Source organism: Ascaphus truei, chromosome 7 (genome assembly GCF_040206685.1).
Source record: "Ascaphus truei isolate aAscTru1 chromosome 7, aAscTru1.hap1, whole genome shotgun sequence".
NCBI lineage: Eukaryota > Metazoa > Chordata > Amphibia > Anura > Ascaphidae > Ascaphus > Ascaphus truei.
The window spans coordinates 61,521,786-61,540,491 of record NC_134489.1 but is presented as its reverse complement, the minus strand read 5'-3'; the positions used below and the strand labels follow the sequence as shown (position 1 = coordinate 61,540,491).

At 41.8% G+C, this 18,706-nt stretch overlaps 1 protein-coding gene across 2 annotated transcripts in view; it reads left to right on the top strand.

Annotated features, from left to right (window-relative positions):
* Positions 1-18,706, top strand: part of LOC142499393 (aldehyde oxidase 2-like) — a 72,230-nt gene that overhangs the window by 15,796 nt on the left and 37,728 nt on the right. For both annotated transcript variants that reach the window (XM_075608690.1, XM_075608689.1), the window contains exons 4-9: positions 2,644-2,736; positions 5,045-5,187; positions 8,213-8,306; positions 8,914-9,023; positions 16,636-16,817; positions 18,213-18,402. In XM_075608690.1, coding sequence (XP_075464805.1) covers positions 2,644-2,736; positions 5,045-5,187; positions 8,213-8,306; positions 8,914-9,023; positions 16,636-16,817; positions 18,213-18,402 — 812 coding nt within the window. The remainder of the gene's footprint in view (positions 1-2,643; positions 2,737-5,044; positions 5,188-8,212; positions 8,307-8,913; positions 9,024-16,635; positions 16,818-18,212; positions 18,403-18,706) is intronic.

Here is an 18,706-nt window from a genome sequence, read left to right as displayed (position 1 = left end):
TACTCACGAACCAGCTTCACATTGCAGAGCTAGTAACCAACCTCACACTGATGAGACCCAAAAGGTCGAAACAGCTGTCTGTGAGTAGGGTTACTGGCTATGTACTTCTTTAACCCAGGCTGTGCTGAAAGCTGTGTAATGTGGCAGGCATTAGCTTATAGGGCCCCATGTTAAAATGGGTAAGAAGCAAAAAGTGACACACTGAGTGTGCTCATTTGCATGTAACTACCCAGAATCCCTGGCTTCAGTGGAAGCATTATATGCTAAGAGATAATGGGGAAAAGGCAGGTTTGTGGACCTGTTTGAGTTGTGTGAATGTTCTCACAAGTGATATTTTTTATTTGCTACTCTATTAACATGTTCATAATGTTGCTCTGCCTATGAGATATTCAGTGTTCATGGGTGTGACCTAGACATCATTTCACCTCCTTGTAGTACTTATTGTGGGTAACTGGATTCACTCACAGCATCTCCAGCCTGCCCCTACCAACTAATGTGAGAGCTTCTACCCTTTCTGTTTTTGCTAAAAAATAAATGTATAGGCTGAAGATGCAGCTAAGAGGTAAGAGCAGTGTTTGAACCTGGTGAACACTATTCCAATCCCAGTGTTAGCTCCTCTTGTGACGTTGGCAAAGTCACTTTATCTCCCTGTGTCTCAGGCACCAAATTAGATGGTAAGCTCTTTGGGGCAAAGACTCCCTGAGGGTTGTTCATTAAACTGTGACAGGGCTGAATAAAATAAATTGGATTCTGTGCAATAGTGCTCCGATCGGCACTATCACAGTATCATAAGTAACCTCCATTGTGTCTGCAAAAAAATTCATGCATAGTGCTGTATAGGAACAAATATTACTATATCAATTTTAGAAGGACGTTATTACTCTCATGGTGACTTTTCACTGATCAGTTGGTGGCATACAGTTTGCATCCATATCCATGTCAATTTATACAAACATAGGATTTGATGGCAGAAAGAACCCCTAGCCCACCTAGCCTGCCCATTTCCTATGTGCTGTGAAACCTCAGACCCTATTGGACTATTTGATCCTAGGCCTTATTTGCTATTTAGGAATGCCTTATACAGTATCTATCCAAATCATGTGTGAATTCTCTTACTGTATTAGCCCCTACCACCTCTGTTGGGAGGCTATTCCACAAAACCACTACCATTTCTGTGAAGAAGTACTTCCTCACATATCCCTTTAGCCTGCCACCCTCCAGCTCCAGAGCATGTATTAGTCACTCAGCTGCACAACAAAGCACCAGATTTAACAGGGAAAAACAATGTTGAAATCAACAGCATTATTTTCCATAGAGCTAAAGCTGTATTGTAGTTCAGTAATGTATCAGTATTTCAGTACTGTATCAGTATTTTAGTAATGTATCAATATTTTAGTAATGTATCAGTATTTTAGTAATGTATCAGTATTTCAGTAATGTATCAGTATTTGAGTAATGTATCAGTATTTTAGTAATGTATCAGTATTTCAGTACTGTATCAGTATTTTAGTAATGTATCAATATTTTAGTAATGTATCAGTATTTTAGTAATGTATCAGTATTTTAGTAATGTATCAGTATTTCAGTAATGTATCAGTATTTTAGTAATGTATCAGTATTTCAGTAATGTATCAGTATTTTAGTAATGTATCAGTATTTTAGTAATGTATCAGTATTTTAGTAATGTATCAGTATTTCAGTAATGTATCAGTATTTTAGTAATGTATCAGTATTTCAGAAATGTATCAGTATTTCAGTACTGTATCAGTATTTTAGTAATGTATCAGTATTTTAGTAATGTATCAGTATTTTAGAAATGTATCAGTATTTTAGAAATGTATCAGTATTTCTGTAATGTATCCATATTTTAGTAATGTATTAGTATTTTAGTAATGTATCAGTATTTTAGTAATGTATTAGTATTTGAGTAATGTATCAGTATTGTAGTAGTGTCAGTATTTCAGTAATGTATCAGTATATCAGTAATCATTTGGTATTTCAGTATTGTGTCAGTTTTTCTTCAGAAGGGCATTTTTCTCAAAATAATGATGTTCATGTCGATAAAGAAGTGTTTGAAAAAATTCCTACATGCTAAAAAAGTACCTGACCCAGCAGGCAGAGCGAGTATTCTGCATATTTCCAAAGCAAACTTCCTTACATTATATATATATTTTATTTGCCTTTGCTGAGGTATAAAAATATCCCCGTTTGGGCCTGGAATGTTGGTTTCGATCATTTGACAGTCATTTGCATTTTATGGATGCAAACCTCTAACTCACAAGTTTAACCTTGTTGGAAGGTGGAATGTAACGCCGGGTTTTAAACCAGTTTCTAGTTCCTCGTTCTATGCCGGCACTTATCATGTTACGAATTAAACCATGGCCTCCATATTATAAATATTCATTTTTACTGCCGCAGGGGCCTGCAGTAAATTCCAATGAATTTACTTTTCTCACCTGACTTATAACGCTAACGGGTGTATTCATCTGACACTGTAAGTGCACCCAGTTCATGCACCCAGTTACTATAAAGCAATGCGTTACATGCCCCTCTGGCAGGGAAGGGTTAAAACGCAACGGGTCCCCCGTAAATTACAATTGCACTTCATGATGCGATGTCACTAACCCGTTTTATTCTCTCTAGGACCTCAGGTCAAACTGACGGGATCCTTTTATCCTGTTATCATCTCCCCGGCCAGAGTCCCGGAGCTCAGCATCGTGAGTTATACGGAGAAAGGTAAATCCTGGAGCCAGAAGACAATAGGGTGTCAATGGACATCCTTTTACACCTTAATACTGCAAAGACCTGCATCACTACCATGAAACGCATCCCGATCATTAATAGACCAATGGCTGTTATAGGCTAAAAGAGGCTTTTAAAGAAGAACGGTCCGTGAGGTCCAAAACGGAGCATAGCTGTGGTGAAAAACGGGGGCTACAACCAGCAAAAATGGTTAAAAGACTTTATTTCATGGTGAGTGAGGGGTACAGAACTACTCTGACGCGTTTCGGGAAATAAATCCCTTTGTCAAAGAGTAAAGTCGCGTCTGTGCACCCTCCTGTATTTGTACGCGATCTTCCGCCCCCAACAGTGACATCACGTGATGGAATTGGCGCAAACACCTCCACGGACAAATCCCATTGGACGAAATTGTCTACCAATGAGGTGCCAGATGGAGGGCCTGCCTCTCATGAGTACACTGGTTGCGGTGGTTCACAGAACCCAAAACGGAGGAAACACAGAAGAAAATTGCATGAATTGAAATAAAATAAATATATCATAGAAAAATATGTTTAAATCTAAAGAGATGAATCAAGATGAGTTAAGGAATACTTGAAACCTTTTTTTGTGTCTGTTGATTGTTTGTCTTTTCATATTTGATATCTTTATGATCATATATGTTGCTCCACTATATGAGATATTTCTCAGGAGACCTATTATTCTATACAGGTTTCAAGTATTCCTTAACTCATCTTGATTCATCTCTTTAGATTTAAACATATTTTTCTATGATATACTTATTTTATTTTATTTCAATTCATGCATTTTCCGCGGTTGGTTCTCTCTCTCCTACAAATTGTAATTTATTTTGTTACCATTCTCCTTTATTCCATTATGCTATATAAATGTGTTCCTAGTGAAGAAATACCTTCTGTCACTACTCTATATATTTATGCTCAATCATTCCATGCATTTAATTATTTATTTATCCACATTATGCTTTATAGAACATTTAATAATTTATGTTCATATATGCCTATTTCTAATCATCCAGTTCCACAGATATTTACTAATTAGATATACACATATTCTTCCCTTGTTACAATATGGTTCTAGTTCGTGTTTTTTACTCTATTAGCTTTTTGCTACATTGTTTTAATCATTGGTCTATTTTTGATACTCTGTTATTGTTTTCTTCTGTGTTTCCTCCGTTTTGGGCTCTGTGAACCACCGCAACCACTGTACTCACGAGAGGCAGGCCCTCCATCTGGCACCTCATTGGTAGATAATTTCTGCCAATGGGATTTGTCCGTGGAGGTGTTCGCGCCAATGCCATCACGTGACATCACTGTTGGGGGCGGAGGATCGCGTACAAATACAGGAGGGTGCACAGACGCGACTTTACTCTTTGACAAAGGGATTTCTTTCCCAAAACGCGTCAGAGTAGTTCTTTACCTCTCACTCTCCATGAAATAAAGTCTTTTAACCATTTTTACTGGTTGTAGCCCCCGTTTTTCACCACAGCTGTGCTCCGTTTTGGATCTCACGGACCGTTCTTCTTTATCTACACTTGGGTGAGCTGCTACAAAAGTGAGTACTACATTTGTGTCACTCCAGGACCGTTGTTTCAGTGAGATGATAGACATGACCCTTATGGCATATGTATAGGTCTGTCATCGTTTTACAGAGACTATTATACTGTCCTATTTATCAAGGAGTCATATACACACAGGTCTCATTAGTCTCACGTTGCTTTAATTAGAGCTCTATCCCCTACCTCAAGTGATAACTACATCTGAATTTTATATATGTGCCCATCTTGCTACTGAGCCCTGATATTGGGGACTAGTTTCCTTGCACTTTGTTAAAAGAGGCTTTTACACAGCATGGAAGGCTGGAATGAAGAGCACCTATTACTGAAAGGCATCATATTAATTGCCATTCTGTGAATTTCCTTTCTATGTATCAGAAGTTTTTTTTATGGGGGGGTTAAATCCATGATCCATACACAGTTGTATCCCACTGGAACAGCTTGCAGAGCCACCAACCATTCCAATGACAGTGGAGTGGTCTGTTTGGGATCCTCATCTTGGCCACAATCTTGTGAAGCTTGAGCAAGTTAGAGGTACCTAAAGAGCTCTTGAATCTTTTAACCCCTTCACTGCAGGGATCTGGTCCTGACTTCTAATCAACATCTGAGCATAAAAAAAAACCATGTTGGACAAGTACTGAAATGCAACAAACAAAGGCTGAGATAGGTAGCCCCATTGGCTTCCCATCCGTCGTAGCACTGGTTATAGTCTATCATTTGTATCTGTTTCAGGGATAACTATCGGAGCAGCCTGCAGCCTGGCGCTGGTGAGATCCATCCTATCCGAGACGGTCTCCCAGCTGCCAGAAGAAAAAAACAAGATATTCTGTGTGCTTCTCCAGCAGCTGACAGGGCCGCAGATAAGGAGCGAGGCAGTAAGTCTGCTATTTGCTGATGTTTGTATAGCCATGTGCTAGATCAGAATATATGCTCTCTAGCAGTGGTTTCCAACTCGAGTCCTCAAGAGCCCCTAACCGGTCAGGAGCCGGGGCTGAAGCCGGGATAAAAGTTGATCTGTTGGGGGTTCTTAAGCACTGGAGTTGGGAACCATTTCTCTATATCAGGAAACTAGGGGGGAATTTTCTAAGGGGGGTGGGGCGTGGCAGTTACAGAGGCCCTGCTCTCTTCCTCAAGACATTTAAATTAAATGCTGGGGACCCCGCGAGGCCTTTGTAACTTCCCTTACCTTGTCTCCAGCAACGCGTCGCCATGGCAACGTTACGTCACGTGACCACGCGGCGTCATTTGACACCCAAGACAAGGTAAGGAGGGGGGGGCACAAACAGGGGTGGGGGAGTGCAGACAGGTAGGTGCAGGGGGGGAAAGTTTGCACATCCCTGCTCTAGAACAGTGCTCTTCAACTGGGTTTCCACAGTGGGAGGCACTTAAAAAATGTATGAACAGGAGGTCCACAAGAGTGTTGTAATGTAAATGTAAGATGTATAAGACGTTATAATATTTTACATACATGTTATAAGCATCTGGGATATCTGTATCACATATTTATATTAACTATGCCTAGAAGTAAGTTGCCCTTTGAAAAATTGCACTTAACTGCTAGGAAATGAGCAAACGCAGACGGTCCAAGGGCTACTTCGAGACACTTTGTACTCTGTGTCTACTTGGCCCACGGTCGCAAATTGAGGAGCTCTGTTTTATAGCATTGACACCCATCTGTATCATCCCTAATTTGTGACATATTCTAAACATAAAGGGCTCTATGTATTAAAGCACACATAAGCGCAAAGTCTTCATTGAATCGCAAATTGTGCAAAAAAATATCGACACCCGGCTGCGTCTATCTATTAATCTTAGTTGAGAATGGGAATGTCCGTGTTAGCATGCGCCAAATTCTAAAAACACTTAATAAATATGTCGCGTATAGATATATATGCTATTTTTTAATGCACAGACCAATTTGTTGATACAAAGACCCCATAGTTTGTGCCTCATACATTGAGATGGGTTTGTCTTAGGCCGAGTCCATAGAAGGACAGGCCGCGCTGAGCTGTGCGGACGCTCCGCGCTGAGCCCCTGCATCCTCAATGAGGATGCCTTGAGAGGGGGCTCACGCGAGCGTCCGCAGGCGTGCTGAGGTGCTGGAGTTTTCAGCCGACAGCCAAGCTGTTTTTCAGCGCGCTGTCGGCTGAAAACATCCAATCAGCGCGGAGCTGCGTCAACGTCACAGCGCCGTCGACGTCGGTGCATCGGGGGCGATTGGCCCAGCGACGTCACTGCCCCGCCTCCCTCAGTCTCCACCCGCCTCCGATCGCGCCCGCTGGCTCGCCTGCATGGGCATGAAATCGCGCAGATTTCAGCAGGCGAGCCTCAGCGTTAGCGCGGCTCGGATCAACCCTCTATGGCCTCAGCCTTAGGCAAGAAAAGTGACAGAGGAGGAAGGGTTGGACGAGAGGGAGAAAGGGAGAGAGAGGGGGAGAGGGGGAGGGGAGACCACTATGGAGAGCTATATGAAAATGCATTATCACTAGAAAAAGTGATCTGACTTGAGGTGGATGCAGAGAAGCCCAAAATAAACACAGATTTCAAACTCTAAATTCTAATGACTAGGAAACCGCTTATGTGTTATACCGCGTGGTGGGATGAGCGATTAAACCTAATAGGACAAAGACTTATAACACGGAATGAAAATGGGCAAAACTAAATTTGAAATGCCATCAATTTGTGGATTTCGTTATCAAATTGTCCTAGTACAGTATTTTCAAACTTCATTTAAAAACCGTAATGTCTGGGCAATCTAATTCTCCTACTATTGTGTGGTATTATACAAGACGATAAATAAGCCTAGTTGCACCGGCAGACAAGGCACCGGCAGCAAAGTTGTCCAGAAAGGCGGCTATTGTCTGTCACAACGATCAAGCACTGTCTTGTGTCAAACAAAAATATAATAATAATAGCATGTTCTTGTATAGCGCTGCTAGTTTTACATAGCGCTTTACAGAGACACTTTGCAGGCACAGGTCCCTGCCCCGTGGAGCTTACAATCTATGTTTTTTGGTGCCTGAGCCACAGGGAGATAAAGTGACTTGCCCAAAGTCACAAGGAGCTGACACCAGGAATTGAACCAGTAATTGAACCAGGTTCCCTTGCATTCAAACTCAATGCCAGTCAGTGTCTTTACTCACTGAGCCACTCCTTCTCACATATATAATACTGAATACCACTTTAACTCTCATATTATTGTGACATAAAAAACGTTTAATAAAATATCACAAACTGCAAAACACTTCCATGTAACAATGACAGTCTCATTCACAACAAACTGTCCAAAAGCCAAAAAACAACACAAAAAACTAATTATACTAAAGAAGGCCGTGATATATGAACAGTTATACTGATATCGTGGATACAGTGGAAAACCAATCAAAAACCTATTGCTCAGTGAATAATTATCACTGCTGCTTAGATGTCAAAGTAAATCTACAGGTTGGTGTTGAATTCCAAGATGGAGGCTGCACCAATGTGGTTGAAACTTCTGGCAGTTAGGATGGCAGAAAGGTACCCTCGACATTCCTTCAGAATCAGTCAAGGCGTTTGGCCTGTGGAGAGAGAATAATGAACGAAAAACAGACAAAAAAAACATACATCCAAAGTGACAACGAAAGGCTAGTTTATGTCTTCGCTCGCTCATCCAATAAAACATTGTGGCTAATCCCATTGAAGGCGGATGGTTAACACCAGATCATAATGGCCCCCATTTACTAATTCCACAAGATATATTTCAGTGCCGGAAGACTCCTTACTGTCCAGTCAAATAAATGGTCCAGACGGTGTCCTACAGAATAGCACCGCTTAGCCAATATGACCTCGTGTGTTTTAATATTGCTACTCCTAAATGGTCACCTGTGTGATGTAATATCGAGACATCTTTTCTCTTCCTAGTCACTGGGAGGAAGCATTTTAAGCGGAAGTTCAGATTGGGAGCTGAATCCTATCCTGGCCGTTGGCAACTGCAGCTTTAATCTAGCATCACAAGGTAAGATCAAAAGTAACTGAGTCATCATCTCATCTATACGCGGCACGTGGCCTTGCCATTGTGTACAATGAGGACATAGAAGAACAGAGAAGGTATAATGAACCCAAATTGACCCTTTCAGGAAGGTCAACAAAAGGCCACACAATCACCCTTTTCTGTATATGATGGGTTCTCTGTCACTAGTAGCCTAGGTAAGAAGGTACTGTACTCTTTCTCCAAGCAGCTGGTAAATGGGGTAGTAACTGGTAAGTACCCCTGCTTATTTTCCAGCAACCTAAACGTGACATTTTTGTTGTAAGAAAAATTGATACTTTCTAAAGTCCAACCCCTTCTGTTCTTATAGCAGAAACATACCCAGACTCTTTACACATGATGTGTGATTGTCTTAAAAGGATTCAAACACAGTACAGGTACTTTTTTAACCCCTTCAGTGCTAGAAAAGAGCTGCAGAACAGTGTATGGAGTATGTCTTTCTCCAGCACCAAAGTGGTTAAGATCACTTTACCCCTTTCCTACCAGAGACCCAGCAACACATTGCAAACCACACAGGGCAGCGAAGGGGTTAATAATAGATCTTCTCCAATATGTCCACCTTGACCCCAAACAGACAGAAAACGGCAGATCACCCTGAGCCAGTTGCTGTTTGATGAGTCCGGGAAAGCGACTCTGAGGCCTGAAGAGATCTTGATTTCCATCAACGTGCCTTTCTCCAAGAAGGTATGTGTGTGCCAGGTGTGATATACAGCATGATGGAAAGAATTTAGTGCCAACAGGCCACATTATATACTAAGGTTGATGGTGCCCATTACTGGAAGTACCATACAGTAATGACAATGTGTCGGCGGGGAGAGCATTATCCTGTACAGCGATGGGACTCCTTCTATAAAATGTTTCTTTTCATTCTAGTAGAATTGAGGGATCCCCTTCTCTGAAACAACTAGAGAAAATAGACATAATTTTTCCAGTTAGTTATGAGAAATGCTGAATAGCAGAGGCTCCCAACTCCAGTCCTCAGATATCACTGACAGTGAAGGTGTTAAGTATACCCCGGCTTCAGCACAGGTGGTTCAGTCAAAATGATTGGGTCACCTGTGCTAGTAAGAGCCTTAAAACCTGCACTGTTAGTGGTCCTTGAGGACTGGAGTTGGGAACCTCTGCTGAAGAGTATTAACCCTTAGAGTCCCGTTTTGACATACTAGGTACGTGTAACGAGTGCTCACCACAAACAGGACGGGACCGCAGGGCTGAGGTGGGGATGTTAGAATACACCAACCAACAAACGCGTCCGGATTGCAGAGTCGTAGTTGTGTAGCTGGGTCAGGATAGGAGAGGTCAGATTAGTCATAATACTCGCCGTGGTCTAGGATTGGAGAAGTCGGATGGTCGTTGTGCGTAGCCGGGGTCCAGGAGTAGAGAGGTCAGAATGGTCTTGTGTGTAGCCGAGGTCCAAGGGTCAGAGAAGGTAGAGGTCCGGGTTAAAGCTGGGGTCAAAAGTACAAGATATCAAGCAGAATGTGCACAGAGCAAAGGCAGGGCAGCAGGGTGCTTGAGGTAAACTGTATCAATAAAGAATGTTACCTTTGTAATATCTGGATACATTGTAGCTGCTGAGTTACACTAACTGAAGGATTGATTGGAACTGAAAGCCAGTCATTTAGTTAGGTACACAATCAACATTTTCACAGATTTATGGCAGGGGCATCAAACGATTGCCATTTTAGGTAAGAAAGTACAATTACAGTAGGGGTCCGCTCATACGGCGGGTTCCATTCCAGGGTGCCTGCCAGAAAGTGAAAATTGCCGAAAAACTGAACATATCATTTGCTTTGTCCACCGGCGATTTTCCATGTCTCCTATCCCTTCTGCGCATGCGCAGACTCAGCAGTCCAACTTCTGCGCATGCGCGAACTCGGCCGTCCCCCTTCTGTGCATGCGCGGACATGGCGGCCCCCTTCTCGGTACCGCCGTATTGGCGGATCACCGAGAAGCCAAGCGCCGAGAAGCGGGGGCCCTACTCTATACATTGTCATATGCTTTACATATAAAAATAAGAAAGAAAAAAAGGCCGGGAGGGGTTGGGGGGTGGGCAGGAGTGTAGTCTTGCTGCTTTAAACATAAAGCAATAACATTGGGGAATATAAATGTGAATGGGGATACAGACATCTTGAGCAAATTCTACTTATAGTAGTACTTTATACAAGGGGAGGGAGGTCACTTTCACTCTAAAAAAATATGTTTTGGATTTGTAAACAATTATGGAAAACTTTTTTTTTTTAACTTGGGATAACTTTTTTGATGTTTGCATGATTTTTTTTTTTTTAAACAAAAAAATGAGGGGGGGAAATCATTATCTGAGCATGTCTTTGCAGGATTTGGATATCCATTATTCTGAATCCCATCAGTGTTCATTCATTGAGGCCTCATTTATTAACCTTTACAGTGCCCTGATGTTGTACCTGGTAAAGCCACGGCAAAAATGCTACTTTACTTGCGAAATGCAAGTGAAGCTTCTCCACTTTTGCTTCCGTCAGCCACAGGGCAGTGATTGCTGCAGAAGTGATCACAGGACCGCAAATGCCAGAGGTCCGGTGGTGCCGCCAGACCCCCGGCACTGAAAAGGTTAAAGTCTCTGTGCTGCAAACCTGGTAATGATTTAACAACAACAAAAATCAGGCAATTTGGTGTATTTTGCTCCTTTGATACATTCTGATGCTGCCACTTCTACCAGTTTTACAGCAAAGGACATTCAGCCTCCAGGATTTACTGAAGTAGGAGGATTGCCTGGGAGAAAAATGTCTCTTTGATCTGTGGTTGCCATGGCGATTTAGGCAGTTAGGCTTTAAGGCCTAAGTTAACAATGTCTGAAATGTTGTGAATATGCAGATAGACAACATTTTTTTAAGTTCAAAGGAACATTGCCGGTTCATATTGTACCAACCAGAGAGATCCCGTGCAGATTTAAAATAAATATTAACCCTATGGGCTAACAGAGATGTCAGCAACACATTGCTGCCAGCAAACAAGGGGTTCATAGATAAAACACAAACACACTTCTAATTACTGGTGTCTTACAACTGGTTACATATTTATTTAATCATTTTGCATAAAATATTAGAGGCTGAGAACCCTCTAAATACCCCCTACATGTAAAGTATGCCAACACTCACTGATTCTCCTATGGTTTACGCCTGACTGTTTCTTTTATCATCAATGTTCTAATAGACTTCAGTAGAGTTTCACTGATTAAGATTATAATAACAGCAGGACATGGGCCTCCAGGACACACTAAGTGACTTTATATACTCTAAGGCGAACATTTTTTTAATAGTATTCTTCTTTAGTTGAGCACATAAGGGAAGTACAGTACCACATTTATTTGGCGTGGGAACGGGCCAGAATGAGGGGTTCTTGCCCCAAAACGTCTCTCCCCTTTCTGTGACCTTTTGTTTTATTTTTTTGTAATATCCCTATATGACACTGCTCCAGTAGCATGATATATGTTGATATGATGTTGACCTTATCACACACATATAATGTACCTTTTGAGTTCTTGAAAATCCTGCAGAGACACTGGACCAGCACCTCTTAATTTGTGTCGGCTAAATATTTGCTTTCCTATATATAGTTGATATAAAGCACTACAAGAGCGAGATGATTGCTTACTATTAACTAAATAGAGACATGGTATCTTAGGCCGCGGCCAGGCTGGGAGCGAGTGCACTCTCGCTCGAGCGACCTGCCATGACAGCAGGGGCGATCTGGGTCCAGCGTTGTTGCGCGCGCAGGGGGGGGGCATGCCCATGATGTCACGTGAGCGGTTCGCCCTCATTGGCTGACCCGTGTATGTGACCATGGCAAGCTTGACAAATTTTAAAGAATTGTCTCGCGAAGCAGTTGAGTGCAGAGCGCTCCCGGGCACGTGCGCGTACGCTGGTCAAACACATTGTCGCAATGTGTTTGATCGCGCTGAGCTCGAGCGCGCATGCTCGCTCGCTCTCAGTCTGGACGAACCGTTAGATGCACATTGATCCATTTGGCTCACAGAGTCTGTGTACATACTTTTTTTGTATATGTTTTGTCTGTATTGATGTCCCTTTTTTTCTATTATTCTAGTAAAAATTATATTTTTCTGTAATGATCTTTTTGTCTCTATTACTTCATTTTCACTGATGAAGTGAGTGCGGGGAACCCTTTTGTACATACAGTAACTGATAAAGATCATGACTTTTCCATTAAAATGCTATTTGTTTTGGCGGAGAACCCCTTGGTATTATAAAAGTCTAAAAGCTACCATCATACCATCACATTCAACCTTCTGTGCAACCTTTACTTTGTGTGTAATAAGTGGAAGTTTTGCAAACACCTATTATTGTATCCTGTGGCAAAGTTAGGGTGGTAAATCTCCTACTGTCTATATCTGCATTGCCCCAGAGGCAGACAGCCTTTGGCGCAGCTAAAGGGTGTGAGCTGTTTGCGGCCATTCGCTGATTTTTGGTGATGTTATAGCTGCTCTATTTCAATCTGAAACTCACCGGCCCCTTTATTCCCTGTACCCAATTTTCCAACTCTATCTGTCCATGAAATGTCTGTGAATTGACAGCATAACCCTGTTCATTTAATGTAACCATGTATTGTTATCCTAACTCTGTACCCAGGACATACTTGAAAGCGAGCAGTAACTCTCAATGTATTACTTCCTGGTAAAACATTTTATAAACTATAGATTGTAAGCTCTCTGACACAGGGATTTCCTTTCCTATTGTCTGATTTTGTTTGTTGCACTTATTGTATTATAATTCCCTGTATTGTATTGTCTGTTTTTGTAAAGCATTGAGTACACTGTGGGTGCTCTATAAATTTAGATATGCATACATATCATACAACGAGCCTTGTTCAATATGCTGTGAAGTTATTTACTTCTAGTATATTCCTTTGAATGTAGCTTGAATCCTCCTGAGCAAGGAAGATGACTTCACATAGCTTCTGGGTCTTTTCAAAATACAGTGGCTGCATAGGGGCCAAAGTAGAAGCGGACAGGTGTGGTAGTCAAGTCAATCTCTACCCAAATACTGATAACTCCATTTCAATTGACTTTCATAATGATGTGTTTATGGACAAGTACTGCTTTCTCTCATGTACTTTGAACCTTGTTTTTATTTTTATCTTTGATGCACCCTATAATTTGGAGGAATTTTATTGCCTAGCTCAGCGCTATCCTGTCTCATGGGATGATTATAGTAATTTGTTTTATTTGACAACCACGATCCTGAATTATAGGAGTCACAGATTTAGTGTGTAAACAATAAACGGGTCATTTAACCTTTAATATCCTGGTGGTGGCTCATAAATTCACATCAATGAAGAATTTTTCTTGACTAACAATCATTGCCTTTCATCTAAGAAATATCACAAAGCCTTTCAGGGTTTAGACTCTGGGTTAGAAAGGGCCTCGTCCTGCATATAACCAAAGAGAACCAATGTCACTGATATATTTAAGCAGTTACATCTGGGTGATTTCAACCTTTTTACACAGATCTAGCACATAAACTAGATTGTAAACTGTCAGGTATGGCCGGCTCGGAGCATGGCGGGGTCGGTGCAGTGTGTGTGCGCAGGTCCTCTATCCTTCCCCCCGAGCCAGCCCTTCGAGTCCCGCGATGACACGTCGTCACGAGACATACCTGGAGATGCCGCTGCTTACAGAGACCCTGTGCTCTCCCCGGCCCAATGTCCGTAATCACTGTTTATATGGTGTGCTGGTTAAAATCACCAGCAAAACATGTAAACTGTGATTATGGAGGTTGGGCCGGGGGAGAAAGCAGGGCCTCTGTAAGCACGGGTCACGGTGCACCACCATCAAGCCCGCCCAGCTCTCCCATGCAGGGCCCTCATTATCGTTTGCATCTGTTTGTGCGTGTTTGTCCTTATTTGGTATGCCATTCGGTTTATGTAACATACAGGTAATCCCACCTGCCTTAGGGAGTTTACATCAGTGTCTATATTATTGGCTACTCGGGATGCATTTACCTTATTCAGGGTGCTGGATTCATGCAGGCTGGGTGAGGCGATAGCAATGATGGGCGCCAGGAACTTTTTTCATTCAACAGCAGCTTTATTGTTACATCAACACACAGTGATCTTGTTATGGACATAACATGCATTCTTACTTGTGCTGTCTGAACCTTCCTTCCTAGCTGCCCCTATCTCGACCGACTAGGGAGGTGGTAAGGCTTGATCCCCTATGTTACCTAATATAGCCATTTTTTGGGTGGCCTGAGTATGGCTTCATCTCTTTAGAGCCCCTGTTGGGCCTTGTGCTGCTCTCTCTGCCGGCGATCAGCGTCCCTCTCACAGGCACTGTATGGCACCTCGTGGTGACCTGTAGTGGAGCCAGCTATGGAGCCTCCACTGGGGCTGTGCCAACTATCCCCCTGGTGCTGTGCACTGTGGAGCCCCTTCAGGACATAGGCTGATACCATATCAGCTCAGAGAGTCGCAGGCCACTAGCTAACAGGGTCACTTCCCCTAACTGTTGAACAATAAAAAGGGGATCATATCCTATCTATTTACATAAACACTTACTATATACACTGAGATCCCTCCTCTGTGTCTCCTCCTGGGATTTGAGTTCCAGAAGCTTCCCCCATACTATTTATATCCCTGCCAGATGTCACTGTCTCCAGGCAGGGGGGAGGGGGTGGGGGGCTTAACTTTTGCTGAGTCACCCCAGCTCCATGTAATGGGAAAGGGGCATTACTCTGTGTGGGCCCACAAAGTTAACCCCTTAAGGCCCTAGTAATCTCAAAGGGGGGTTACATACATACCTCTGTACCCCATTCTACTGCACTGTGGAATATGTTGGAGCTTTACAAATAAAAGATAATAATAATAAAGTAAGCATTTTTATTTAAAAAATGTAATTAGCTTGTAAACATGGTGGGCTGAGACTTGTGAGGAGTTTGATTTCCTCTGACTGTTCTATTTTGTCTGAAGTCCACTGTGTGTTCAGCAAAAGTCTGTACATGCAGCACCTCCGCCCCCCCTCCCGACACATCCCTCTCCCGACACATCCCTCTCCCCCTCACCTTATCTTGGCTACCTGATAAGGGTAGGGTGGGATGGATAGAAGTAAAGAAAAACACTTGATTGATATACAGTTCCATTCAGAAGCCCCTAAGAAATTCAATTCAACCCCCTCCCCCCACAAAAAAAAAATAAAGCCACCAAATATTCGCTATTAGCATGGTTAGAGTTCTTTGTAGACGCCAAATACACTGTTCATTTCTTTACAAAAGTTTATGTTCTGTTTGGCTACATGGAATGCACCTTGAAATAACCAAAAAGCAAGGACCAGTTGCCTTCATTCTCAACATCCTCTAACTCCACTAGTGGGAGTTTTGCCATTCAATATACATTAAAGGCACCAATGTATAAAGATACTTTGCATATATTTTGTGGGAACAGGATGAAAATCTCCTTTAGGTTTATTGGTGGCACCTAGGCAGTCATTTGTCAAAGTCTCCCAGCTGCGAAACTGGGTCAAAACTGGTGCAAAAAAATATTTATCAAAGAATACAATACAATTACCTTCTATGGGACTGATTGATTTAATTAGTTTTACACATTTGGTGCTGTTTTTCTGTTTTTAGGTCCCGTTTTGCAGTTGGAAAACGTTAATATCCCCCAAATGTTTTAAGTGAAAGATCCTGAGTTTTAGTAGGGTGGTCCCATTGAAATATATGGTGTGTACAGTATATAAGAGGGTGATTTTGATGAGTATAAGGGAAATTACCTCTCAATTTGGGAGATTGGAGAGGTATGACGTGTTTGTATAAAGCAATAGGAGGAGTCAGGGAAAAATCCTAAAGCCATATTTACTAAGTGGGGCTAAACCACAAAGCACCTTACGGCTCAGCACTACTTGTTCTATTGTTTGCTTCTTGATATCATTTACTTCCCGATTATCATTGAATGCGCTCAGCAGTTATTCACCTTATAAACCTGTGTCATATGTGTCACTCTTGAAGAAGATATTACAGTTTATGCAAAAGCTGAAGAGCAGAACATGACATAAGTGATTCAGTCCCACACTGGGCAACACCTGGGAGAATTCAGAATGCCTTGTAGAGCCTCTTCACAGCTAAACTTGGTTCCCTATTCTTCTACTCTTCATTTCGCTACAATGCGGACACTTTTATTCTATTTTATTATTATGATTATTATTATTATTTTGTACCCAGGACATACTTGAAAATGAGAGGCAAATTCTCAATGTATTTCGTTCATTGGGAAATATTGCTCAAATAAATAAATATACATTTCTTTCCAGTGGGAGTTTGTGTCGGCTTTCAGACAGGTCCAACGATGGGGAAATGCGTCACCTGCCATCGCTGCCATGAGAGCCGTGTTGAGAGAAGGCACGGACCTCGTGCTTGGGCTGAATATTTATTACGGGGGCTCTGAGTCCGCTTGTGCATTTGCAAAGAGCGTCAGTGAGGAGCTTACTGGGAGGTACGTATCACAGAGGTCCTGTGTTCAGTTGTCAGAGTATAACTTATGAAAGATTCTCTTCTAGTCTGGGTGATAAATCATCAAGCAACATCAGAGTTGGAATATGTTATTTCAGAGTTGCAAACCTGGGCTTATCTTAATAACTCACCATTACATTTTTCAGTTATTGGAATTCTGTAAGAGTTGTGAAGATGTGGGACAGAGGTTTCTTCTTTCTTCCCTCTCAAAAGGAAAAGACTCTGGGTTTCGTTCCCACCAGTGGCTGTACGGTTCATTACATTATTTACGCACTGGACTGTGTGGCAGAATAGCTCCTTTTTCTTAACACAGTTCATGTTTTTCTGACTCAGTTATGGACAGATATCCAGGCAGATTGTAGTCTATATGTTCAGACTTCCACTGCCACTCTTTGTTTATACTTACTGAAAAAAATACCACCCTCCCACACTCTTTCTGCAGCACTCTTCTCCCCTACAATGGGCTTTTTTTCTGACTAAAATCCAGTTCTCATGGAAAAAAGGTGAATAACTGAGGCCAAACCAGTTTGGCCCAATATTCAATACGTAGTGCTATTCACTTGAATATGCCATACAATGTCTCATAATGTAGCATAGCACCACTTAGTAAATATGGATCTTTGTCCAATATTGGTCATTCTTAATGTGAAAGCGTAGAAATAAAATCAATGAGTCAAGGGTTCAAAGTATCAAAGTGAGTTTATCTGCACTGAGGTACAGGGTGAGAGAGAATTCAAGAATGAACTCATGCCTCTGAAAACATATTGCTTGGTATCACATTTTTATACATTTCAAAATGAGTAATACGCCCCTTAAGGGGGCTGGCTTAGAGATAAAAAACAATATGATGACTTATACAAAAATACATATTGACACATAAATATGCTTTATACGCTATATTCTTATCCTATAATTTACCATAATGTGGGCCTCTTGACCTTCTGAATTTAAGGAGTAACCCTGTTTAGCCCTGTGTGTACTGTATCTGTCAGATAACAGAACCTAAGGTCAGCAGAATTGTCTAAGGCAGGAAAAACCTCTCACGAATGCAATTTCAATTTCTTTCATGACTCGTAGAAATTACACAAGGGCGAGTTACATCTAGAAGCGATACACTGTATAATCAAACATTCACAGATCATACACAAATATACATACATTCAAACACTCAAAATGGCTACTTCGCCAAAATGGAGGTGATGATAGTCTGTCTTCATATAGCCTGAGCCACACACATTATCTCAATCTTCACATTAACTTACTGCATATACAAGAAATGTCCAAACATTGGAACATTGATTTGAAACATGGCCTTTACCAGCCCTTTGTAAGGAAGACTTTGCTTTAACTTCATGTATAACTGTATCCTTCCTCGCAGGCGCTGGAATGAGGCAATGCTGGATGAAGCTTGCAGATTAATCTTGGAAGAGGTGCCCCTCCGTGACTACGCTGTTGGCGGGATGGTGGATTATGAGAGAACTCTGACAATTAGCTTCCTCTTCAAATTTTACCTACAAGTCTCTCAAGAATTAAAGCAAGCAGGGAACTTTCTCCATAACACCATTTCAGTGAGCCATTACTTTGTTTTATTGCGACTCAGAATCAAAAGGGTTCAACTTGCCTATTTGCTTGTGTACTTCTGAATAACTATAGATTGTATCAAGCTAGTGTTTGTATTTACTTGCTCCAGGAGATAGTTGGCACCAACGGGCGAAGCATAAAGATCTAAAACAGTTCACCTAACATTCATTTTTGCATGTGTCTGCCCCAAATGTGAGGATCTCATTAATGAAATATCTCACTTATGATGTACATTGTAAGTCAAGAACCAAACCACATTGAAAATAATAAGTCACAGACCAATGTGCAGAA